Here is a 24832-nt window from a genome sequence, read left to right on the forward strand (position 1 = left end):
AAATAAATAAATAAAATAAAATGCCCCTAACCATTGTGGTAAAGTGCTCTCTCGTGTTCTTAAGCTCAAGAAAGGTGTGATATGCATTATAGAGAAAATATATGTATAAGATTAGCTTCATTGAAGCATGAGTTATAGTGCTCTTGGCCATGAGTTCAATGTTAATGAATCAATAAAATACATGTCTTTGAACAGAAAAACACATAAAGCAAGATATATATTGATCAACTGACAAAAAAATGTGACCAGAAGCTCAGGAACTTGACCTTGTATTTCCCCTAGGAACAGTAGCTCCATGGTCACTAATTCAATGTTTGTGACAACTTTATAAAATATAATACAATGAATAATAGAAATCAACTATATCACATTTTTTTTAATCTGTTCATCACTTGATGGACACTTGGGTTACTTCCACATTTTGGCTATTAATAATGCTGCTGTGAACATTAGTGTGCAAGTTTTGGGTAGACATATTTTCAATTCTCTTGTGTAAATACCTAGGGTATAGTATCTTTATGTTTAATTTATTTCCTTCATTTTGTGGTTGAGAATATAAACAGGAAAACATACACCAATTCAACTGTTTATATGTGTACAAATCAGTGACATTGATTATGTTCTTTGAATTGTGTAGCCACTCACTCACCTTTTCTGCATTGTTCCTACCCCATTAACATATACTCAGTGCCTCCTAAAGTCCTATCTAATCTTTCAAACTGGTGTTGTAAATTTGATCCCATATAGAAAAGATTCAGACATTTTTCACTAGTTAAGCTAAACTATTGTTTGGTTTTAAGAAGACGTCAGGAGATATTTTTGGTGTAAGGTTTAAAGATGATCTCAGGGCAACAGTTTCAGGAGTTCATCCACCCCTAATGACTCCAGAAAGTCTGGAGTCATGAGAATTTTAAATTTTCTTCTACATTTCTCCTTGTTTGATGAAGACTCTTCTACAGAATCTTTGATCAAAATGTTCAGTAATGGTAGCTGGGCACCATCTATTTCTTCTGGTCTCATGGCAAAGGAAGCAGTTAGTTATGGAGGAAATTAGCCACACAATCCATATCTTCCTCCTAACCCTGACTCTCCTTCTTCCTCTGTTGATTCAGGTGAATAGAGACCAATTGTTGTGCCTTGGATGCCCAACTGCAAGGTTTTAAGACCTCAAGCACTACGCAACAAACTAAGAGATAGAACAGAAGCACTCATCATGTTATTAGGTCAATTAATGGAGATATCCCATGAAACCTTGACCCTAGCCTTCCAAACCAAGGAACCAAATGCCATGAGGTATTTGCTTGTACATAAGCAACCTCAGTAGCTACTCTTTTTTGTTGTTGTAAATATATTACACAACTTTTGCCAGTTCAACTTTTTACAGGTGTACAATTTATTGACATCAATTGCAATGACCAGCTGTATAATCTTACCCTTAATCAATGCAGTTTTTTCTCCATCACTGTTAATCCTCTTGCCCCTCCCTCCTGCCCTTAGAAACCATTAATAATCTTTGGTCTGTATACACTTGTCTTTTCTTGTCTTTTTATATAAGTGAGGTTATACAATATTTGTTCTTTTGTGATCGATTTATTTCATTTTTCATTTCTTCTACTGGCTGAGTAATAGTCCCTTGCATGTATGTACCACATTTTGTTTATCCATTTATCTGCTGATGGGCATTTAAGTTGTTTCTCCTTTTTGGCTGTTGTGAATAGTGCTGCAATGAACATTGGTGTACAAGTCTCTTTTTGAGTCTGTTTTCAAGTTTTTGTGTATATTCCTAGGACTGAAATTCCTGGATCATACGGTAGCATGTTTAACTTTCTGAGTAACTGCCAGACTGTTTTCCAAAGTGGCTGAACCATTTAGCAGTATAGGAGGTTCTGAATTCTCCACATCCTTACCAACTTTGTTATTGTCTGTTTTATTATAGCCATTATGATGGTTATGTGTCAATTTGGCTGGGCAGGATTCTCAGTGGTTTAACAATTATGATGTAGGCATCCCCCCATGATGAGATCTGATACAATGTAATCATTTCCATGATGAGATCTGCTACAAGCAGCCAGTCAGTTGAAAGAGTGTTTCCTTGGGGGTGTGGCCTTGCTTCCAATATGTATGGATGTTGTGGCAAAACTCTCTGGTGTTTTGCTCTATTTGGATCTTGCATCTGGCTTGTCATCATCTGACCTCTGGTTCTTTGCACTTCAACCAGTAGCCTGCCATATTGCATGCTGATTTTGGAATTGTTGCCTTCACAGCCTGTTAGCCATTAGCCTACAATCTTACCTGCTGATCTCAGATTCATCAGCCTCTGCAGCCAGCAGCCTGCTGTATTGCCTGCTATTCTTGGGTTTGTCACCCCCTGCAGCTATGTGAGTCAGGAGAAGCCTACAGGCTGACTTCTCTGTCTCTCTCCTTCTCTGTGTGTGTGTGTGTGTGTGTGTGTATCACTGTTTTTGCTTTTCTAAAGAACCCAGCCTAAGACATTTGGTACCAAGAGTGGTTCTGGAGAAACAAAATCATAAGGATGAGTTTTCTAAATTGGTTCTCAGTTCTGACTAGTCTTAAAAACGCTGATGACTCTGCCTCCATTAGTAAAGAGGGCCTCTGCTAATTCGTGTCATGAAGTGCCAGTATTAATATACAAAATATAACCACCAATAGATCAAGTATTCATGAGAAATGAGGTTCTGGGTGATCGCATGTTTGATACTTTTCTGCAATTTTGTCAGAATGAGAAATATAAAGAAGTTAGTTGATTCTTCTTATATTAGACAAGGTGGTGACAGAAAGAGATGAGCTCAGGGCTTCGGAGTCATAGCTCAAGTGCCACATAAAATACCTCAATGTTTCCACTTATACCTGAAAGAAAGCCTTATTTCTTGTAGCAACAAAGCTGATATTGCTGAAAAACAAACCCAGAGTCTTATCATAAATGGGATCGTGAAACTTGAGATGGAGACATATGGGCAGATAATTTGGAAGCTGGGGTTACTGGGCCCATAAATTCTATTGAATCACTCCTGGCAGCAGAACCAGCTCCCCATCTGCTGAGAATACCCCACATCTGATGAGAATGACCCAGCTGTGCCTGCTGAACCACTATCTGAGATACCACCTGGGGCACTGTCTGGAGCACTGCCTTATAGATATCTCTGAGAATTCCCAAGAACCATCCAGACCACCTATTTTTGCTTCTAGACCTATAAATAAAAAGTCCCAGCGAGCCTCAAAAGATGAAGTACAAAGTGTGTATGCTACACTCCAAAAGAACTACTTAATTTTTCTAATATGTACGAACAGAAACCTGGAGGATATATCTCTGGGAATGGCTGTTAAGGGTGTGGAATAAGGGTGCAAGGAACATAAAGTTGGATCCATCTGAGTTTATTGATTTGGGCCCACGAAGCACAGATTCTTCATTCAGTGTTTCAGCTCAAGAGGTTAGGAAACAATCTAACAGTTTATTTGGCTGGTTTACTGAAGCATAGATTATGCAGTGGCCTACACTAAGTCAAGTTGAAGTACTAGGCCTGCCTTGGTATACTGTAGAAGATGGTATTCAAAGGCATAGGGGAATTGGCATGTTAAATGGATTATCAGATTAGATCCATAGACCCACACATGGAGTGCCGGAGAACACCTTTTTATCACAATGGTGAGAAATTCATGAAGGGAGCTCCAGCATCCTTAAAGACTGCTGTGGTTGCTATTTTATGTAAGACAGATTTGACAGTGGGAACTGTCCTAACTGAATAAAGACATCTAACTACAATGGGGTTCTGGTAGCATAGTGCCTAAGGCACTTGACTGCTAACCAGAAGGATGGCGGGGCACTCCTCAGAAGGCAGGTTGGGCAATCTACTTCCGTACTGATACCACCTCGGAAACCCAAGGAGGAGTCGCTATGAGTAGGATCTGACTTGACACCAGTGTTTGTTTTGTTTTGTTTTTAAATGTCTTTGGATAAACAGGTGAAAAAGGAAGTTACTGTATTGGCTGGTGTATTGGTTACCTAGTGCCACTCTGACAAGAATATACCACAAATGGGATGGCCTTAACAAACAGGAGTTTATTCTCTTACAGTACAGGAGGCTGGAAGTCCGAGTTCAAAGTGCCAGGCTCTAGGGGCTGTGTGAAAGGCCCTAGACCTTGGGCTTCAGCTCTGCCTCTTTCTCCCGGCCCACTGAAGCTAGAGGCATCTCTTCACTCAGGCAGCTACTGGCTGCTGAGGCTAACAAGCCCAAGGTTGGCAAATAAAATGGCACAGTCCCGATGTTACCAAACCACACGGCAGGCCATCAGTTCAAGTCCATTGTAAGTCCCAAGGTTGGCAGAGCATGGCAGGTCGCTGAACAACGACACAACTACATGCAGGGTCCAAGCGTGCCATAAGTTAGAGACCATTCTCCAAGGCTTCCGCTTATATACAGGAAGCAGACCACATTCCCTAAGGCAGCTGCTCAGCTCAGTTCTGTCAATATACTGCAGCAACTGTTTTTGAATTATCTTCAGCAAGATTTTACTTGCATGTGATATCGATGATATTGTTCAATAATTTCCACATTCTGTGGGATCACCTTTCTTTGAAATGGATACAAAAATGGATCTCTTCTAGTTAGAGCTCCTTACACCCTTATTAGATGTATGATTTTCAAGTATTTTCTCCTGTAAGTTGTCTTTTTCACTTTCTTAATTGTGTCCTTTCAACCACAAAAGACTTTAATTTTTATAAAGTGCAATTTATCTATTTTTTCATTTGTTGCTTATGTTTAAGGTGGCATATATAAGAAACTATTGCCTAATCCAAGGTCACAGAGATTTATGCCTATGTTTTCTTCTAAGAGTTTTATAGCTTTAGCTCTTATATTTAGGTCTTTGATCCATTTTGAGCTATTGTTTGTATATGGTGTGATGTAGGGGTCCAAAATCTTTCATTTGCACATGGATACCAGTTGACCCAGCACCATTTATTGAAAAGATTCTCTCCATTCAATTGTCTTGGTACTCTTGATGAATTAATTGACTATAGATGTATGGGTTGATTTCCGGACTGTCAATTATATTACATTGATCTATATTTCTATGCTTATGTGATTACCACACTGCCTTAATTAGTATAGCTTTGTAGTTAATAAAAAGGAGCTGTGGTGGTGTAGTGCCTGAAGTATTTGATGGCTAACAGAAGGTTGGTGGTTCAAACCCACCAGCTGCTCCAGAAAAGGACAACTAGGCAATCTGCTTCCATAAAGATTTACTGCCTCAGAAACCCAAAGGGGGTCGCTGAGTCAGAATTGACTCAATGGCAGTGAGTTTGCTTTTTTTTGGGTTTTGTAGTTAATAAGTTTCTGAAACCAGGAAGTATGCATTCTCCAACCCTATTATGTTTCAAGATCATTTTGACTATACTGGAATCCTCACATGTCCATAGGAAGTTGAGGATCAGCTTGTCAATTTTTGCAAAAGAAAAAAAGCTAGAATTTTGATAGGGATTATGTTGAATCTGTAGATCAGTTGTGAAGCATTGCCTCTGAACAATATTCAGTCTTTCAGTTCATGAAAACATCAGCTCTCCTGTCTAGATGCAGTGATGGGTCTCTCCTTACCTAGAGCAAAGAAGAATGAAGAAAACCAAAGATGCATGAAAATAATTAGTCCAAGAGACTGGTACACCATGCGATCCTCAGCCTATATGACTATGAGACCAGAAGAACTAGATGGTGCCTGGCTACCACTGTCAACCACTCAGAAGGGGATCTATATAAGAGATCTTGGATACAGTGGGAGAACAATGTGGAATAAAACTCAAAATCATTAAAAAAAAAAGGGACCAGGTTTGCTGGTCTGATTGATAGAGCCTGGTGAGATCCCTGAGACTATGGCCCCTAGCTGCCCTCCCCATCTAGAATTGAAGCCACTCCTGTGGCTTCCAGCCAAACAACAGACAGACATATGGGGTAAACATTTACCTCAAGTAGATACACTTCTTGGAGAGATCAATCATGGGAGAATAGAAGGACTGTGTGTGCACAGGAAGACAGCTCGGGGGGCAGGAGTGCATGGGAGAGAAGGACACAGGGAAGAGGATGGGGAGGAAGTGGGAGGGGAGCTGTTGCAATGTGGGAGATTACAGTCAATGTCATGAGCAGTGTACGTGAACTGGTGTATGGAATATGAATTTCCTCTGTAAACTTTCACCTAAATCACAATAAAATTGGGAAAAAAAATCAGCTCACCAAATGGCTTATTTTTCTTTCAGGTCTCAGTTTAAATGTCAACCCAGAAAAGCCATCTCAGAACATCCTTTCTAAAGCTCACTCCTCTGCTCCATGACAGCACATTATTTCCTGCACGTTTATTACAATCTTAATATTTTATCTCAGTAGAGTTTATGCTCTAGGTATGTCTTTTATTGTAAGATTTTCCAGTGTCTAGCACAGTACCTAGTACCAACTGTTGTTCTTAGTTTCTATTGGCACTAATTTACAGAGTTATATGGCTGTATAAGGGGCTCTGGTAGCATAATGCCTAAGGCACTTGACTGCTAACCAGAAGTCTGGCAGTTCAAACCCACCAGCCACTCCTTGGAAGGAAGGTTGGGCAATCTACTTCTGTAGTGATACTGCCTCGGAAACCCAAGGAGGGGTTGCTATGAGTTGGGCCAACTTGATGGCACATAACAACATATGGCTTTATCCAGCAGCACTCTAAAACCTGGTGTCAGCAACAAAATGGATTGATTCCAGGTCTAAAGATTTACAGGTGAGGGACTGGTGAAAGGTTAAGATTGAGGGAGTTGGAGATACTTGTATCTTGCAGACAGGTTGAAGTGGTGAACCACCAGGTCTATGTGGACAGAAGAGTAAGACTATGGGGTGTGTGTGTGAGAGAGAGAGAACAATGCAACAAGTTTCTTTTACATATGGCCTTTCTGGCCCTGGGTTTGTAGTTCTGCCTAGATGATTTGCTAGACCACAGTCCTGCAAAGGAATTGAACAGTTTACTGTGCAAATAAGGTGTGTAAAACCCTTGTGGGGACGGGCTGATTATTTAAATTAGTTGACAACAGCCTACCAAGGGGATTTGTCAGATTGTGGTCTTGGTGAGAGGAGTAGTAGGCTTATAAAAGGGTAAATCCCAGAGGTTGAAAAGGACCTTGCTACTATCAAGAAGAGTTTAGAATGGAGCATGTCCTTTGGAACTGGGGTCCCTACACTGAGAACCTCCTAGACCCAGGAGACAGAGAGAGCTGTAACACTGGATATAGTACAAGATGGCACTGGCAGTGTGAGTGACAGGAACAAGGAGACTTGTGCAAGACAGCTGCAGTGGGCTTCCCAGCCCTCTGATCAAGCAAGCTGAAGACTTTTGGGCAGGAGGCTTGCTGGTGGCGTAGGTTGCCTCCAGCACTTGTTGGTATAGCTAGAGTTGTAACACTTGCCCAAGCAGAGCAAAGACTGAGAGGAGGCTAGCCAGCCCAGCTGAGAAGCATGGCTTGCCTGCAGGCACAGCTGAGAAGCAGCTGAGAGCTGTCCTGGTGGGTAGTTGTTGCTATATGCTGTCAAGTTGGCCCCAACTCATAGCAACTCTTCCTTGGGTTTCCGAGGCAGTGTCACTACAGAAGTAGACTGCCCAACCTTCCTTCCGAGGAGTGGCTGGTGGGTTTGAACTGCCAGCTTTCTGGTTAGCAGTCAAATGCCTTAGGCACTATGCTACCAGAGCTCCTGTCCTGGTGGGAAGCTGCCCTAATTGATTAAGCTGATCCTGTACTGTTATTTCCATTATTCCTGTTATTTCCAGGTTGTTTCTGGCTCCTAAATTGTAGCCTGTTACTTCCCTATTAAACTCCATACTCCTGCGTATGGTAACTTGTGTGTGGCCATTGCAACAAATTATTGAACCCAGCAGAGAAGGGGAAAGGCACATGAAAAGGAATGGTGGTGTCAAAATTGCTAAGAAGTCTGAAAAATGGAGGTTTATCTGACCACCACTTCATAGGAATCAGATTTGTGCTGATCTTGGTTCTTCTCCTAAAGTTAGAGGATTTTTGGCACTACTAGATTATATGGGAGCTCTGGTAGCATAGTGGCTAAGGCACTTGACTGCTAACCAGAAGGCTGGCGGTTCAAACCCACCAGCCACTCCTCGGAAGGAAGGCTGGGCAATCTACTTCCGTAGTGATACTGCCTCGGAAACCCAAGGAGGGGTCGCTGTGAATTGGGGCCGACTCGACGGCAAATAACAACAACAACTAGATTATATTGAGAGAAATATCAGTTTCATCCTTTTCCAAGCTTCAGATTCATCTTTCCAACTATATGCAATAGAAAGAACAACCCCCTAAATGTCTCACAGGCAATTCTAACTCATCCTAAGACTGAACTTCCTAGAAGTTAATTGGTGTCATCCACCAAACATGCAGTTTTCCAGGGAAAAGAGCTCATGGTCACTCTTCTTTTATCTCCATAATCTATCACAAAATTCCATCACCTGACAAGTGCTATTCAGGTCCATCTTCTCCTTTTCATGCCCAATGCAATCGCCTATTTCTTCTGTTGTGTCAAGGGGCTATAAATAAAGCAATAAATGACATACACACACATGTAAAATTATATGACATTCAAGTCCCATTTCCATTACTCTAAGACCACATGGTCTACTGAGAAAACCAATTGCATACAGTTTGGTAAGTAGAACAGTAATTTGCTCAACTATTCTGAGTGCTATTCTAGTATTTATTGAGTGCCTACTAAATGCCAGTCATATTTCTAGGTGTTGGAGATAGAGTGGTGAACAAGACAAAGTCTCTACCCTTGTGCTTATTATATTTTAGTGGAACAGAACAGATAATAAATGTGCATATAAAAACAATGTTAGGTAGTATTGAGTAGAAAAAGATGAGGGAGTGTTGCTACTTTAAAAAGCAGGCTCAGAGAAGGCCTTCCACTGTGTATAAAACAAAACCAAACCCACTGCCATCTAGTTGATTTCGACTCGTAACCCCCATTGGGTTTCCAAGGTGTTAAATCTTTACAGAAGTAGATTGCCCCATCTTCCTTCCACCAAGTGGCTGGTGGGTTTGAACCTCCAACTTCTGGTTAGCAAATGCCTTAGGTACTACACCACCAGAGCTCCTTTCCAGTGTGTATAAGGAGTGGCATTTGAGCAGAGAACTGAATGAAGTGAGGTAGGGAGCTATACAAAGACCTAAAAGAGCATTCCTATCAAAGCATGAAGGCCTAAAGCAGGAACAGCAAGATGCCTAGAGTTGAATGACTGGGGTTGGGGGGTAGAAGATAATCCCAAAGAGATAAGCAAAGGCCAGATACTCCTGGGTCTTCTGGGCATGGTAGAGAATTTAGGTTTTATTCTGAGCGTGCTGGGAAGCCAGTGGAAAGCTGAAGATACAGAAGAAAGAAGGGATAAAATGTTGAGAAAAATCACTCCAATGGATGGAACAGGATTTAGAGCCAAATGTAGAAGGGCTTACCCATCACTGAAGCTCAGTTTATTTCCTTAAAATACTACCTTTCTGCTCTGTATTCCTCTTCAGCCCCCAGCTGGATTCTCTCCTCCCTTTAAAATCATACTTCTCAAAAGAATTGTCTACACATATTGTATCGCTCTCTTCCCTACTTCTCTTTACAACTCCTTCTAATCAAGTTTTTGCCCAACCCATTGCATGGAAACTGCTTTTTCCAATGCCAACAAAGACTTCTGGATTACTAAATCCAATAGGCACATTTTAATCCTCATTTTAACTCGACTGGACAGTAGCATTAAACCTACTTTCTTTCTTGGCTTCCATGACACTACCCTGTGCTGGCTTTCCTTGTGCCACTCTAAGTGCTCCTTCAGTCTCCTTTGCCAGCTTATTTTTTCTCTACCTGACCTTGAAATATTGACCTTCCTCAAGTCTTGGACCTAGGCCCTCTTGTATTTCTTTAAGCCAGCGCTTGGCAAACTACTGGCCACTGACTGAGCCCATAAGGTTTCTACATTTTTTACATGTACATTTTTACATGGTTTTACATTTTTAAATGATTAAAAAAAACAAAAGCATATTTCACATGTAAAATCCCATTTCCATAAATAAAGTTTTATTGGCACACACATCCTTTCATTTACTATTGTCTATGGCTGCTTTCACACTACAGTGGCAGAGATGAGGAGTTGCCACAGAGATTTGTAACCCACAAGGCCTAAAGTATTTGCCTACTGGCCTTTTACAGGAAAAGTTTCTAGACCCCTACTTTATGCTCTCTCCTTAGGTACCATTCATTCTCATGGCTTTAATACACACTCACATACGTATATTCACCAAGTGGTATCTTGAGTTCAGATCTCTTCTATATAAGGAGGACCAGACATGAATACCAGCTGCCTATCCACTTTGATGGGAGCTCTGGTAGCATAGTGGCTAAAGCACTTGACTGCTCACCAGAAGGCTGGCGGTTCAAACCCACCAGCCACTCCTCGGAAGGAAGGTTGGGCAATCCTACTTCCGTAGTGATACTGCCTCGGAAACCCAAGGAGGGGTCGCTATGAGTCGGGGCCGACGCGACGGCACATAACAACAACAACAACAATCCACTTTGATAGCAGCTCTGGTAACATAGTGCCTAAAGCACTTGACTTCTAACCAGAAGGCTAGAGGTTCAAACCCACCAGCCACTCCTTGGAAGGAAGATTGGGCAAGCTACTTCCCTAGTGATACTGCTTTGGAAACACAAGGAGGGGTCGCAATGAGCCGGGTCCGACTGGAAGGCACCTAACAGAGCTCTGGTGGTGTAGTGCCTAAGGTATCTGACTGCTAACCAGAAGGCTGCAGATTCAAACCCACTAGCTACTCCTCGGAAGGAAGGTTGAGCAATCTACTTCGCTAGTGACACCGCCTCGGAAACCCAAGGAGGGGTCGCTAGGAGTCGGATTCGACTCCACCGCAGTGCGGAGGAGGAGAATGGTAATGTAGTAGTAGGAATTAAAAAATGTAATCAATTCACTGAATTGTAAATATTGAAGTTGTGTCGGCCAATGTTTTGATCCGCATATTTTAACAGTGACTGAAAAAAAAAAAATCCACCACTCGTTTCCACCTCTATTGCCTTCCACCCTTCCCACACATCCCTCATCCTGGACTACCGCTAATGACTCTGAAGCCAGTCTTCTAAAAAACGTAAACAAAACACTGCTACTCCCCTCTTCTGTGCCCTAAATTCCTCAACTTCTACCAAAAGCTTGTCGACGCTGCAAGATTTGCCCACCCAGCCTTTCGCGAGGGCTTCAGAGGTCAGAAGGTTACGTGGGTTGGGAGATCTACTTCACGCGGAAAGCCTCTTCCAGCCCTTGAGGCACTCGGCGCAGTCGCTGAAACGTCAGTGAAGTCAGAGAACAGGACCATTTTAACGGCGCCGGGAATATACGTAAAGGGGGCGGGACTCTGTTTTACAAATCAGACCGTGAAGCTTTGCGTTTTCTCTTTCCAGCCAGCGCTGAGCGATGGGTGAGTCTTGATCTCGTTTGCGGCCATGCTCGGAGGGGTGAGCTCAATCCGGCGCCATCCTGCCTCACAGCCAAGTTGGGAGTGCAGGCGCCCAGATCCCTGGCAACAAATAGCTATGAGGATGGGTGGTTCTCGGGTTTTGGTCGTCGAGTTCCTCCAGGGGCTGCAAGGGCGCCGAGTTGCCAGCGGCACCAACATGGCTGTCGCGGAAAGGGAGAGCCGGGCCGGGCTGCGCGTGCATGATGACACTTTGGTAATGCTGCAAATTCCCGAGTGCGCAGTGGGGAAGCCAACCTTGGAGAGCTGAGCCTGCGGCCCGCCCGGCGTGTGGGTTCTGGAGCTGGCGAGGCGCCGGTTCCGAGTTCCAGTGGCTCAAGCTTTTGCTCCTGCCCTCATATATAGGCATCTCCCGGGACAACTGGCACAAGCGCCGCAAGACAGGGGGCAAGAGAAAGCCCTACCACAAGAAGCGGAAATATGAGCTGGGACGCCCGGCTGCCAACACTAAGGTGCGTGCGTGGGCCTCACCACCCGAGATGCCGCCTTCCCCCGCAGTCCAGCGTGGTCGGGTCTTTTCAACGTGTAAATGTTGTGATTTCTTTGTAGGTAGGGTTAATGATTGGCACTGGGCAGTTTCCACACTTCTCAGTGTTCACAAATAGCTTGTGTGGTTTCTGCGCTTACACTGCTAATTTAGTTTCTAATAATGGGAGTAGGTACTGAGTACTACTACTTCAAGGGTCCTGGGAGGGAGTGGGATCCTCTCATGGTAGCCAGTTGTTGCATGGAAACAATTTTTACTATTTGGGGTCAGGGTTTCTCTCTTGGAGGTAACTAGAGTGATGAAAAAATACCCTTAGGTGTGGTTGTGGCTGTCTTGGTCACTTGGGTGCCACTTGCCAATGCTAGGACCTGTCATAGTTACACTGACTATGTTGCCTCCGTCCAGCCCAGGTTCCCCTCCTCCTTCTGTGCCCTTCTCCTTGATAACCTAGTTCTGTCTCTTGTGTTTCCCAGATTGGCCCCCGCCGCATACACACAGTTCGTGTCAGAGGAGGCAACAAGAAGTATCGGGCCCTAAGGCTGGATGTGGGGAACTTCTCCTGGGGCTCTGAGTGTAAGTAAGGCTTTGGGAGTGGGTAAGAAGTGGCATCTAAGCCTGAGTAGGTGCTTTTAGAAGAAGCCTCTGGCCCAGACCAAAACACTTGAGGAAGATATGTTTTGCTGAAGGGTGTTGTGGCTGGAGAGGTCTCCCCACCCTGATCTCTAAACTCTTAATGCTTGCATCCTCCATGATTGGAGCTAAATCTAGAGACTAAGGATGGTTGCCAGCCCATAGTGAGAGGTGTGAGTGTGAGAGAGAAGCTGATTACCCCTGGCTGGGTAAAGGCTTAGCATTCGCTTGCTGCTTTTCCTTGATAGAGGACCTCCTTAGGCCTTAGGGCAAAAGAGCCTGGAGTTGGGGGTGAGGTCATTTGGCATCTGGTTTACATGGTTTGATTCTGAATTCCTCCTGTGAGCAGGTTGTACTCGCAAAACAAGGATCATCGATGTTGTCTACAATGCATCCAACAATGAGCTGGTCCGTACCAAGACCCTGGTGAAGAACTGCATCGTGCTAATTGACAGCACCCCGTACCGTCAGTGGTACGAGTCCCACTATGCACTGCCCCTAGGACGCAAGAAGGGGGCCAAACTGGTGCGTGTTTGGGAAGCCAGTTCCCCTTTAGGGGCTATGGGGAAGGCAGCCTGACTCCAGCCTTCTTGTGATGAAATCTGTCCAGTTCTGCTACTGAAGGAAGAGAGATGAAAGTCTTTCTTTAGTGCTGAGGAAGGCTGGGGTTGGGGAGCCTCAGGGTTCAAGAAGGCTATGGTGATGTTCCTTTTTTTGATCTAGAGTTTGAGGCCCCAGCTAACCATCCATCTGTATCCCTTTTATTCAGACTCCTGAGGAGGAAGAGATTTTAAACAAAAAACGATCAAAGAAAATTCAGAAAAAATACGACGAAAGGAAAAAGAATGCAAAAATCAGCAGTCTTCTGGAGGAGCAGTTCCAGCAGGGCAAGCTTCTTGGTGAGATCTGTTGCTTCCAGGGGGAGGGGTATCACAAAGTTGTGGTGTGACTGCCAGCCATGTGGTCTGGGGTTCACCAGAAGAGTTGAATGGGTAAGGTGACCATACTATTCACTGTCCTGGGACACTTATGAATTTGAAAGGGCCTCTATTAGTGGTGGGAGCTCTGGTAGCATAGTGCCTAAGGCACTTGACTGCTAACCAGAAGGCTGGCGGTTCAAACACACCAAGCCACTCCTCGGAAGGGAAGATGGGACGATCTACTTCCTTAGTGATACTGCCTCGGAAACCCAAGGAGGAGTCGCTGTGAGTCCGGTTTGACTCGATGGCACATGACAACAACTATTAGTGGTAGCAGGGTACTACAAGCACAATTTGGAATGTTTGGCTACCCTGTTAGTAGTGAGAAGCTGACATGGAAAAAGTTGAGCAGGAGTCAATATACTTGCACTTGGAGTTTGTTCTCTGCCTGTGGGTTTTATAATTTGGGAAAGTCCATGCCCTGGCTAAGGGGGCTGTCTCAATGATGAAAACTTTGTCCAGTTCTGCTACTGACATGACTTGATGAAGAAGTATTGTCTGAGGAGACAGTGGGCTTCATGCTTGCTCTTAAGGTATCAGAGCCGACATGGACTTTTTAAAGGGATAGATAGGTTCAGGTGAGGCCACTTTGTCTTTTTGCTAAGGACCATGTCCTCTCTTGCAGCGTGTATCGCTTCAAGACCAGGCCAGTGTGGCCGAGCAGATGGCTATGTGCTAGAAGGCAAGGAGCTGGAGTTCTATCTGAGGAAAATCAAGGCCCGGAAAGGCAAATAAATCCTCCCTCCCCTCTTAGCACATGTATTAAAGGTGTTTATTCTATGTCTTGTGTTCATTTCATCTGAATGTTTGACTTATTTTCTCTGTTTGGTTGGAACTAGACTCCCACCCCTACCTCCTCCTATTCTGACCCACCTTCACCAGAGAATGCTTTGTTTGCCCCTAGGCCCTCTCTGTGAAGGCTGTTCCTTTCTGTGTTGCTAGACCATGTCTCACCCTAAAGGCCTGTTTCAGTGAGAATATAGGAATTGCCAGCAGAGAGGCTGTGTGAGGGAGGTATCCCAGCACTGGGGCCCCCTCTTAATATTGAACAATGATTGGAGGCTCAGGCCAGCCATACTTGGCTTCCATGAAGCTGGTTCTAAGGGTTTGGTTAAGCCTGGGTTCACAGATGGGGTGTTGATGGTCTGAAACCTGGGAAGTGTATTTTGATTTGTTATCTGTAGTTGTGAGCAGATTTTACATGTAAACCAGGATCCTTCAGTTTGTGAAAGTCTTTTAGTTAATTGGAGATTTACATATCCTTTCACAATCCCCTTTGAACTCTTAATTACTTCTTTACCACCTATATTAAAAATACTCAAGATTAATTACCAGTGAGTTACACATTATGAAATCTAAGTTTCTTGTCCTCAGTTTACCCTATCAATAGCATTAAATGTTTGTGCATCTACTTGGCTGTTACAACAGGACTCAAAAACAATTGATTTTACTGGATTCCTCCCTCCTTCATCAAATGTCCCTGTTTTCCTCCAATTACAGCAAATAATACTTCAGTTGCTTAAAATCTTGGGTGAGCTCTAGGTCCCTTTTGCATTTCACATTCTGTCACCAAATCTTGTTGGCTCAACTTTCAAAATTCATCCTGACCCCCACTGTCATCACTACTGTCTACCGTCTGGTCACTTTTTTTGTTCTCTTTCCCAACAGTATGCTTCGCCTGTATTTTCTCCTGATCTGATGTAAATTTTGCTTGTTAATTTTGCCCTCTTACCTATTAGAGCAACTCCAGAGAAGCAAGTATCTTACCTGCTGCGCCTCAAAAGTGCCTCCTGTTTACTAGGCATACAAATATGTGCTAAGTTAGTGAACCATAAAAAGCTTCAGGTGCCATGAAATGTAAAGTTGGCGGAAAACGGAAATACATGTCTTGGGAGCCAAAGAAATACAGAAATCTATTTGGTTGACCATCCTAAGTTGTAGACTTCAGAAGGAAGGATAGGTGAACGAGGAGATGAGCCTTTTTCGGAGTGTAAAATTTCCCAACCCTCTAAAACTTTACTTACTACCATTGGCTCTGGAGAAGCCTGACCCCACCCTCCCAGCCAGTGCTGATCTTTGTTCACCTTCATATTATACATTCTCATTAATCATGAGAGCTGTATGTTTGAATCCATCAGTAGTTCCACAGGAAAAAAAACTTGGTGATCTGCTCCCATGAAGATGACAGCCTAGGAAAACGTGTGGGGCAGTTCTACTCTAGGGTCACTGAGTCAAAATCCACTATGGCACGGAACATGTCAGCACAAAGCAACAGTATTTTGCCCTTGTCTAATTTGAGCTCTATTTCTTTTCTACCTGTAATCCATCAATGAGACCAGTGGCTTCTATCTCTTTAAATAGAGTATTCAATCCATCCACTCTCCTGCTACCGCCTTTGGTTAAGTTAACCTCTTGTTCCTTAGACATGTCTGACATTGACCTGTTTGATCATACTCCTGGGCTCTAGCCCACTCTCCTAGTGAGTCTTTATACAAACCAGATCTTGTCATTTATCTGGTTAATAACCATAAGTGGTTTTGTTAAGCTTATGATTTTACTATGATCTTCCAGGGCTTTGTAGTTGACCATTCTCTCCCTGGAGCAAAGCTTTCCCTGTAAACCCCCAAAAAAACCTCAAATACTTTCTGAATGAATGGATCTCTTTATGGGATGCTGGCTCCACATTACATAGATTTAGAAATGATCAATGTCCCATCCATAGTCACCCAGCTAGAAAGTGACAAAGCCAGGATTAGAAGCAAATTAGTTGATTATGCCAGAAGCTACACTCAACCTCCACTCCAGGGCTTCCCCCTCTTTTTCTTTGCATTTACTATCCTTTGGCCTTAACGTGCAGTTTTGGTATTCAACGACTTCAGGTGGAAGCTGAGCTTGGAAGGCAGGAATCTTAAAGGAACCCAGTAACCAATTTAGTGTTCTGTGGGGTCTTCTCCACCAGCCCATCCCTTACCCTTGAGGGAGTACTCCCAGCACTGCAGGGCCCACCCCTTCACCTGCTGTTCCTTATTTGGTTGATGGGAGAGAAGGGCTTGGCATTCAGGTCCAGATGCTGATGGTCTAGGGTGGGTGCCTAGACCTTCAGCATCTTCACATCTGAGTCTAAACCTCCAGAGTAGATTCCCAAGCCCTTGCTGCTTCATCTACTGTCTGCATGCCAATTCAATTTTAAACAAAATTGTACAAGCAATAAATGGATACATTATCGTTGTAGGAAAAAAATTAAACATTACAGATAAAAGTTTTACCAACACACACCCTTTTGACCATGAGTTCCCTCTTCAGAAGTAACTGTTGTTACCAGGGTAAGGTATATCTAAGCATTTTAATGTATGATTCTCAAATTGTGCCCAGATCAGTATCATCGGCATCACCTGGCAATGTTAGAAATGCCAACTCTAGCTCCACCTCGGATCTAGTAAGTCAGAAGAAACACTGGGTTGTCTGTTTTTTAGCAAGACCTACTGATGATGCTGATGCTCTTGTCATTTTAATAACCTTTGGCTTAAGACTCCACTACCTCCCCAGTGCCCAGGAAATTACTGTACCTGGGCGCTGCTCCGCTGTGCCTGGACTCATTTATCCTAGCTTCACCTCCCCTAAGCAGCCCATCCTACCTTCTCCCACCAAAGTGGCCACATTCCCAGCCCTGACTCGGGTCCTCCTAGCCACCTTCCTCTTCATGGTTCGCTAAGAACTCAAGGAAACGCTGCTCTAATCAACGTAGCGCTAGAAGGCAGGCCTGGGATGGGCCGGAAGATGGGCAGTGAGTGGAGGGAAGCTGACCGGAACAGGCCTGGGGGAGCAGACAGGACCGACTAGCCCCGGCTCCCTCTGCTCAGGGTTCCAGGGCCTCGTCCGCTGACTCCGCTGCCTCTTCCTCGATGCGGTTGGCGGTCTCGGGGTCGCCACCCTCCTCGTCCCGGAACCGCGGTAGATGAGGGGTTCGGGGGGGTCCTCGTGTACGGCTGAAGTTCCGGAGGCTGATAGCGGGGGAGGGCGCTGCAGCACCCAGAAAGCGGCCGAGCAGCGGGGTCTGAGTGCCTGGTCGCTGGCCCATCCCGGGGGACGCCTCCACCTGCAAACTCTGTTCTGGGTCGTCGCTCATTCTGTGGGCGGAAGGGCGGCCTCAGCGAGAAGCTGGAGACTAGAGGGGACGATTCATTGGCTCCCCAGAGAGTGGGCGGGGACTTGGGGCCGCTGGCCAGGTGAGGTCCGGCCCGGGCCAGCATGGGCCACTCACCTCAAGTTGAAGGTGGAGCCCAAGAAGGAAGGCCGTAGCGTCTCAGCCGCCGTGGCCACAGTGTAGGGCGGCTGTGCCAAGTCCTCGTCCCAATACGGATCCTTCTCGGCGGGAGGCAGGTTCTGGTACATGTCATCGACAGATAGCAGGGATACCTGGTCCAGCAGAGGGGTGGGCAGCAGGTCACCAGGACCCCTAGCCTTCTCTTCACACCTGTGCTGAGAACCAGCCGGCAAAGGGGAGTACAGAGACCTGCCCCCCAACCCCTGCACACCTGCAGGTTGCGGTCTATGAGCTGGTTGGTCTCAAAGTCATCATCATCTTCACCAAAAGGGTTGATGATCTGTTCAGCCACCTGCAAGTTGCAGAGACAGTATTTTCTGACTCAGAGCCCCACTCTCTGTCCCCAAAAGTGAGGTGGGCCCTGGGCCCAAATGCAGGCTGGCAGTGAACAAGTACCGTGCCAAGTGCAGCATGCTGTTGCACTATGACTGGATCAGCATTCCCCTCTTGCATCGGAGTAACTGCCTCTCTCCACCTCAGCCCTGGTGCCTACCATATACCCTGTTCTCTATGTGATATCTTGAGACATAAGTACCCACCTTGAGCCAGCCAGCATAGAAGAAGAACTGCAGGAGGGTGGTGAGAGGCACGTACATGTCCAGGTCTCCTAAGGGTGGGTCCAGAGGCTCCTGAGAGGCCACAGCCCCTGCCTGCGGCTCCACAAACTGGCGGCCAACCAGGGAGAGGGCAAAGAAGGAGTATACTGCTATGGTCACCACCTGGAGAGGGAGAAGCCAGGCTCAGGGCCTGGTACAGAAGAACGGGGGAAATGCTGTCCCCACCTCTAGGGACCTGTGGGGAAGTCTGACAAGTAATTAAAATATGTTGCAGGATGCAACAGCACCAGAGAGGGTAGGGTCATCTTGGTGGGGGTGGGGGGAGGTTTTGAGGATTAGCACTTGGGCTGTTCGGTGTCTCACTAGACTGAAATACCCCAGGGCGGGAATCGTGTCTCATTTGTGTCAGTATCTCATATACAGCACAATGTACAGGGTATAGTTGGCACTGGGGCAACAGAGGCAGTTACTTGGGTGTAGACGAGGGGAATACTGATCCAGTCATAGTGGAACAGCATGCTGCACTTGGCACGGTATTTGTTCAGCTCCTGGTGAACAAAAAAAAACAGGAAGAGGTCAGCAGAGGTAAGCAAGGAAGACTGAGGAGGGCAGAGGGGAGCTCAGCATAAACTAGGCGTGGGCCAGGTCTGGAGGCTCAGTCTGCTCTGAGATGTTATCAGGCTGAAGTCTAATTTAATGAACATTTAAGAGCCAGAATATTAGGATATAAATCTCCGAGCCCCACTAACTGGCTGTGTGACTTGGGCAAGTTTCTTCTCTACCCCGTGCCTCAGTCTCCTCATCTGTGAAAAGGGTATGATAATAACAGTATTATCTCATGAGCTATTGTGAAGGTTTAATGAATGAATACCGGTACAATGCTTCCATAGCACTTGGTACATAGTTGCCCTAAGTCTTAAGTGTTAACTACTAAAATCCTTATTCCAGTTGGCTAAGCTAGAGGGAGGGGGGCAGATGGTTCTAGGCTGACTCACTTCCAGGAGCAGGCAGAGAGCGATGTCATCACGGATCCGCCCATCCCTCCGGGCCTGGGCCGCCAGATTGGTGAACCAGACACAAGGGACCCAGTACTTGTTGAAGTCAGATTTCAGGCTCTCAAACTTTTTTCTCTCTTCCTGGGACATGAAACCTATGGGGGTAAAGTGGGTGGGACAAAGACCCATTGTCTGCCACCAGGGAAGATGCTGCTTTGCCATACTGCAGGGCTCCTTCACATTCACCAGCCACCCCAGGACTCGCTGCGCTGGAGTGCTCCCAGGAGGTCAGCCTTCCCCTCCCCAGGAGGCCCACAGGACGAGTCCTGGGTTTGGTCTTGGCCTCCACTTGCCCTGAGACTTTCCTACCAGGCACATACATCCAGCCACAGGCCCAGCCCCCACGGGCTCCTGGCTGTGCACCTGCATCCACCACGTGCTCCATGGTGGGGAAGCGCTTGAGCACGCGAGTGCTGACTGAGCGTAGCACCAGCACGGATGCCAGGTTGGCATAGCGGATGAGAGTGCGACGAAGCAGGCGGCCTCGCTGGTCCACGCCATGCACGCTGGCTGAGATGACACACATCAACTGGTCCGGCAGCGGGATGCTTGTGTACTGGGACCACCAACGGTTCACCACCAGTGTCACATAGAAACCTGGTTGGCCACCACGGATAGTGGAAAACAGGAAGTGGATGGAGGGCCTGGGAGTCAGCATGCCTTGCACTCAGTCAGAGAACCTGGTCCAAGCCAGGTAGAACAAAGGCAGGAGGAAGGACACAATGACTCCAATGCCCTGCCTCATTGGCTGTCGGCATACAGCCTCTTCCCCTGGTCATGCCTGCTGAGCTGGGTCAGAAGGGGGGAAAAGTGCCCACTTTCTCAGGCAAAAGGGGAAGTGGTGGCAGAGTACTGGTTAACTCTGATATCTGCTTCCCACAAGAGGAGGGAGGTGTCACCTCTCAGCTCCGCTCTGGTGCCCAGGGTGCGTTGTGAGGCCAGCAGGTCCCTGTGCCTTCTGTGGAGAGAGGGTCCAGGCATCTGCAGATCGTGGGCCTAGTACTCAGCTCCTGGGCCTGCTCTGGTTGAGTTCCAGGGTGTGCTCCTGGGGTAATTCTGACCCGCAGAGCTGCCAACCTGACCTAAAGGTTAAGGAGAATATGGGACAGAGTGGAGAGGGAGGCCTCACCCAGTACGAAGGACAAAGGGATGAGGTCCGCAGAGCGGTTGCAGTACCGGGCCACCTGAGCGTACACATGCCTCTGCTCCTGCGTCAGCAGCAGCCTGGTGAGTCAGGCAGGGGTCTAGGTTAGAGGAAGATGGGCAGCCTCACCCCCACAGGCCAGTCCTGAGATCACGACCTCACCGGTAGGTAATGCTGAGCAGAGCATACAAGACGACAAAGAGTAGGAATTCCTTGTAGAGGAGCTTGTAGATGCTTCCCCTCCAGCGGAGAAGCAGGCCAGAGAAGCCGCCAAAGCGAGCCTCTGCCACTTTGAGGGTGTATGAAACCGTCATGGTGCTGAGGGCCTGGGGAAGGAGGTCACAAGAGCTGCCCCATGGCTGTCCCCTTCTCCGGGAAGCCTTCTCCTTAGCTTGCCTTCCCATCCCCACACTTGGCTCCCCAGGCAATCTCCCTTCAACTTTGGTCAACAAATCCCAGCCTTCATCCCAACCTCTCCCTGCCTCTCCCCCCACGTAGTGGTACATGGGTCAAGCCGGGATGAGGGTGGGCAAGGGAGAGCTGAGGTCTATGCCCTTCTTGTACATGAGGTTTCCCAGGCCCCTCTTTTACCAGCAAGGTTAGGAGTAACAAGACTGAACCCCTAAGGACAGAGATCCAACTCCAGCCCAGACCCACCTATCCCTTGGGGCCTTGCTCCCAAAGCTGATTAGCTGGTCTCCCAAGGCCCAGAATATTCTCCCTCCCACCCACCCGCCTTCAACTCAAACCTGCCTACCTGCTCTGGGCAGCAGCCTGTGCTGAAGTAGGAGAACTGGGCTAGCCTTCACCCCTATAAACTTAAGTATGTCCAGAGTCCATAAAGTTAGGCTGGACTATGATTGATGGATTGAGGCTATCACTCAGCTTCCCCAATCCTGGGAACTGGGTGTATCTCCCTACCCCTGCAGGGCTGGGCTGGCCTTTGAGTGGCAGAACTACCATCTGCACTGACCCCATAGCTCACATGGACCACAGTATGTCCTTGAGGCCAGGATGATAGGAATTATTGTCCCACGCTCCAGGCGAGTTGACAGATGCATGATATACTGTTATAATAATAACAACTGGTAGTCACTGAGCACTGACTAAGTGACAGGCTCTGTGCCAAGGGTACTACTATATCACTCTCTCATGGAATCCGTATTACAACCCCAGGAGGTCGGAATTACCCCATTTCACAGATGAGGCTCCAAATGATAAATGACTTGCCCACGATCACACAGGTAAGATACATTGGAGGCTGGATTTAAAGCTAGAGCCAATGGACTTCAGAAGCTAAAAGCAGCCAAACTGGGCCAAGATAAGGGCTGGAGCTCCAGAATCAGGGTCCTGGCTACACTGCCAGGCTTCTCATCCAGGCTCTGGGAGTCCCGACCATGACCTTTCCCACCCCTTGCAACAGGGCTGATGAGGCCACAGATCTGGGGACTCAGGCCTAGGGAGGTAGGACATCCTGGCTCCTAGGGTTGCCCAGGACCTTGGGTGACCACTTTCAGCCTGGGCCTCAATTTCTTCATTTGTCAAACAAAGGAAATAATACCAAAGGCACTGAAAGAATTAGAAGTAAAAACCTCAAAGTGGGAGAAACAGGTAACTCAGTTACAGCTCCCAACACACACACACACTCAGTGCTGAGGTCCCTCTGCAAAAATCCAGGAGTAGTGGTCCCACTGCTGTCCGTTCTTGGAAAGCAGTTTCCTGACACTGTGGGATGGTTCTACCATGCAGGTGTTCCCTAAAGTAAGGAAGTGTGGTGCGGTGGTTAGGAATACAAGTTGGAAGTCAGACAAGCTTGGGTTTGATTTCCAGCTCTCTGTGGCCTTATGTAAGTTACCCATTGGTCCCCTCTGAACCTCAGTGTGGTGCAGTGAATTACTTGATATGGCTTTTCTAGCCATGGTCTTTGTGGCTTTCACCAGATGGTGGAGCTATGCAAATGTAAGGTGCTTGTGGCCTACCAAGGAGACTGGACAGCTTGTGAGTAACGTAAAATAAGGTACATGGCACCCTTGTGGAGGTGGGACCATGCAAATAAGGTATATAGGACCTTAATGTGGGGATTGGTCAGTTTTGCCATTCTGCTATGCTTTAAGTGAGCCCCCCTAGAGGCCGAAGGGGGGGATCTCACTGCCATCGAGAAGAGCACATCCTTGGACCCGAGATCCCTGCGCTGGACCTCCTTGACAGAGAGACAGCTGCACTGGCAGAGACCACTGGCTGAGATGACCAGCTGAGACAACAGCAAAACAACCAAGAAGCATGAGACAAAGCAGTGGGTTGCTGGCCCACGGAGAGGGAAAGCTGAGTGCCTTTGGGCAGGAGGCTTGCTGGTGGAAACTGGGGTGCACTAGGTAAACCTCTTGGCAGAGCTAAAAGAGCTTTGTAACACTTGCCCCAGCAGGACAGAGGCCAGGCCTAGAGGCCAAGGGAGAAAGAAGCATGCCTGAGGGCAGAGCATATAGGAGACTGTCCTGATCAAAGAATTGTACCTGAGCGCATTTCTGAACCTGAATTGTAGCCTGTTACTTCCCTATAAACCTCATGACCGTGAGTATTGTCTGTGAATTCTGTGTGGCCATTGAAATGAATTACGGAACCCAGCAGTGAAGTAGTGAGTGCATGGGAAGAACAACTGGTGTCAGAATTGGTAAGAAGGTTGGAGGGTAGCAGCATGTCTGGCCTCATAGGAGTAAGCCTTGGGTTGCCAATGGTGATTCTTTATCTCTCCCACGAAGTTAGAGGAAGTCAGAAGATGTTGCCTCCATGCTCTCCTCCCTTTTTTTGTTGTTGTTGTCAAGTCAATTTCAACTCCTAATAACCCTATAGGACAAAGTAGAACTGCCCCATAGTGTTTCCAAGGCTGTCAATCTCTACAGCAGCAGACTGCCACATCTTTCTCCCACAGAGCAGCTGGTAGGTTTGACACTGACCTTTCCGTTAGCCTCCAAGCACACTTCAGCCACTGTACCACCAGGGCTCCTTCTGCAGGCATCCAGTGATATAAAAACCTAACCTGTTCCTGTTTCCATCTACAGACCTTTCAGAACCAGCTTGACACTTCCTGTCAGAACAGCCCTTCAGAGATGAGGCGGCAGAGACCTTTTCTCTGATCACCCCCAGCTTGTCCCCAGGCCAAACAGTGCCGTGCCCCAGCTTTGAAGCTGGATACTCTAGGCCCTCTGAGATTACCATGGCTTCTCTCCACCACACCCCTCGAATCATAGGCAGATCTCCTCATGTGCCCTTTCTCTCTCAGGCCTCGTCCACTTACAGCTCCCACCCCCCTCACCAGCCTCTGGCCTTTACCGAAACTTCCAGGTCCTGTTCCAGCAGAGCATCTTTCCTAGATTACTCCTCAAAGCCCTCTAGGTTTCCTCTCTTGTAACAGTTTTGTCACACTGCTCTGTGATCCTCTTACAAGGAGGTCATCCCTTCAGCCCAGCAGCTCCGGAGGCCAGGATTGGATCTGACTCACCTCAGTAAAGCCCAGGAGCACTTGAAACCAGTAAGGTCCTTTCTCTCTCTCTCTTTTTTTCTGGGGTCCCTTTTAACCTAAAACAAATCTGGTTCCATCCCCCCTTTTTTTAGCAAGATTTCCAGGTAGAGCAAGTCTGAAAACCTCCGGGCCTGACTGCAGTTATGTTCTTCTTCCAGGCCCAGGCAAGGTGTTAATATGAGGAAAGACCAGGGCTCTGTGTGTGTGTCCTGGAGGTCTGGAAGACCCAGACCTGGGTTAGAGAGGGAGAGACACCAGCTGGGACCTTAGCTGCAGTGGCCACCCAGTCCCGCCCCAAGCTCTATCTGTGCCTTCCCTAGATCATTCTGGGTTGCTTAGCACTTAAAGATTTTCTTATACCTGGGAAACCAGGCCCTAGGACTGGGGGCACTCAGGCCCTCGGGCTGGCTCTCCCCTAGGGCAACCCAGCAGGCTGTATTTCAATCCCCTGCCCTATCCCCATCTGTGGCCCTCATGTCTTCCTCTTACCAGCAGCCTGGACTACTGGGCTGTGAATTTCCCACAGAACCATGGATAAAGGTACTTGACCCAACCTCTCCCCAAGGAAGGGG

General features: G+C 46.8%; 2 protein-coding genes and 4 non-coding genes across 6 annotated transcripts; 5 read left to right on the plus strand and 1 right to left on the minus strand.

Moving 5' to 3' along the window:
• The first annotated feature begins 11630 nt into the window (after window positions 1-11630).
• Window positions 11631-14398, plus strand: RPS8 (ribosomal protein S8). The gene is made up of 6 exons (XM_042782567.1): window positions 11631-11762; window positions 11878-12018; window positions 12527-12626; window positions 13033-13208; window positions 13453-13582; window positions 14289-14398. Exons 1-6 carry the CDS (start codon window positions 11631-11633, stop codon window positions 14396-14398), a joined length of 789 nt encoding a protein of 262 aa, XP_042638501.1.
• On the plus strand, window positions 11744-11823 carry LOC122151275. The gene has a single exon (XR_006164069.1). It is a non-coding gene; the product is annotated as a small nucleolar RNA SNORD55/SNORD39 (small nucleolar RNA).
• On the plus strand, window positions 12342-12445 carry LOC122151272. Its single transcript, XR_006164066.1, has one exon. It is a non-coding gene; the product is annotated as a small nucleolar RNA SNORD46 (small nucleolar RNA).
• On the plus strand, window positions 13272-13343 carry LOC122151271. Its single transcript, XR_006164065.1, has one exon. It is a non-coding gene; the product is annotated as a small nucleolar RNA SNORD38 (small nucleolar RNA).
• On the plus strand, window positions 14101-14170 carry LOC122151276. Its single transcript, XR_006164070.1, has one exon. It is a non-coding gene; the product is annotated as a small nucleolar RNA SNORD38 (small nucleolar RNA).
• A 3121-nt stretch (window positions 14399-17519) lies between the features above and the next one.
• BEST4 (bestrophin 4) lies at window positions 17520-21057 on the minus strand. Its single transcript, XM_007953092.2, has 9 exons — window positions 20906-21057; window positions 20729-20823; window positions 19963-20196; window positions 19540-19694; window positions 19015-19092; window positions 18527-18706; window positions 18199-18279; window positions 17925-18079; window positions 17520-17790 (listed from the first exon to the last, which is right to left on the minus strand). The coding sequence occupies exons 1-9, from the start codon at window positions 21055-21057 to the stop codon at window positions 17520-17522; spliced, it is 1401 nt and encodes a 466-aa protein (XP_007951283.1).
• Between the last annotated feature and the right edge of the window lie 3775 nt (window positions 21058-24832).

The sequence above is a fragment of the Orycteropus afer genome, unplaced genomic scaffold (genome assembly GCF_000298275.1).
Source record: "Orycteropus afer afer isolate SDZICR_OR568_19922 unplaced genomic scaffold, OryAfe1.0 scaffold00370, whole genome shotgun sequence".
In the NCBI taxonomy this organism is placed as follows: domain Eukaryota; kingdom Metazoa; phylum Chordata; class Mammalia; order Tubulidentata; family Orycteropodidae; genus Orycteropus; species Orycteropus afer.

What these genes read in the sequence shown, in the direction of transcription:
- RPS8 (XM_042782567.1), top strand. Translation starts at nt 11,631, where the DNA reads ATGGGTGGTTCTCGGGTTTTGGTCGTCGAGTTCCTCCAGGGGCTGCAA. An exon ending in GCGTGCATGATGACACTTTG is followed by an intron (nt 11,763 to 11,877) that starts GTAATGCTGCAA and finishes TCCGAGTTCCAG; the next exon opens with TGGCTCAAGCTTTTGCTCCT. An exon ending in GCCCGGCTGCCAACACTAAG is followed by an intron (nt 12,019 to 12,526) that starts GTGCGTGCGTGG and finishes TGTGTTTCCCAG; the next exon opens with ATTGGCCCCCGCCGCATACA.
- BEST4 (XM_007953092.2), bottom strand. Translation starts at nt 21,057, where the DNA reads ATGACGGTTTCATACACCCTCAAAGTGGCAGAGGCTCGCTTTGGCGGC. An exon ending in CTCTCTGCCTGCTCCTGGAA is followed by an intron (nt 19,093 to 19,539) that starts GTGAGTCAGCCT and finishes TTTGTTCACCAG; the next exon opens with GAGCTGAACAAATACCGTGC. An exon ending in TCATAGACCGCAACCTGCAG is followed by an intron (nt 18,080 to 18,198) that starts GTGTGCAGGGGT and finishes CTGCTGGACCAG; the next exon opens with GTATCCCTGCTATCTGTCGA.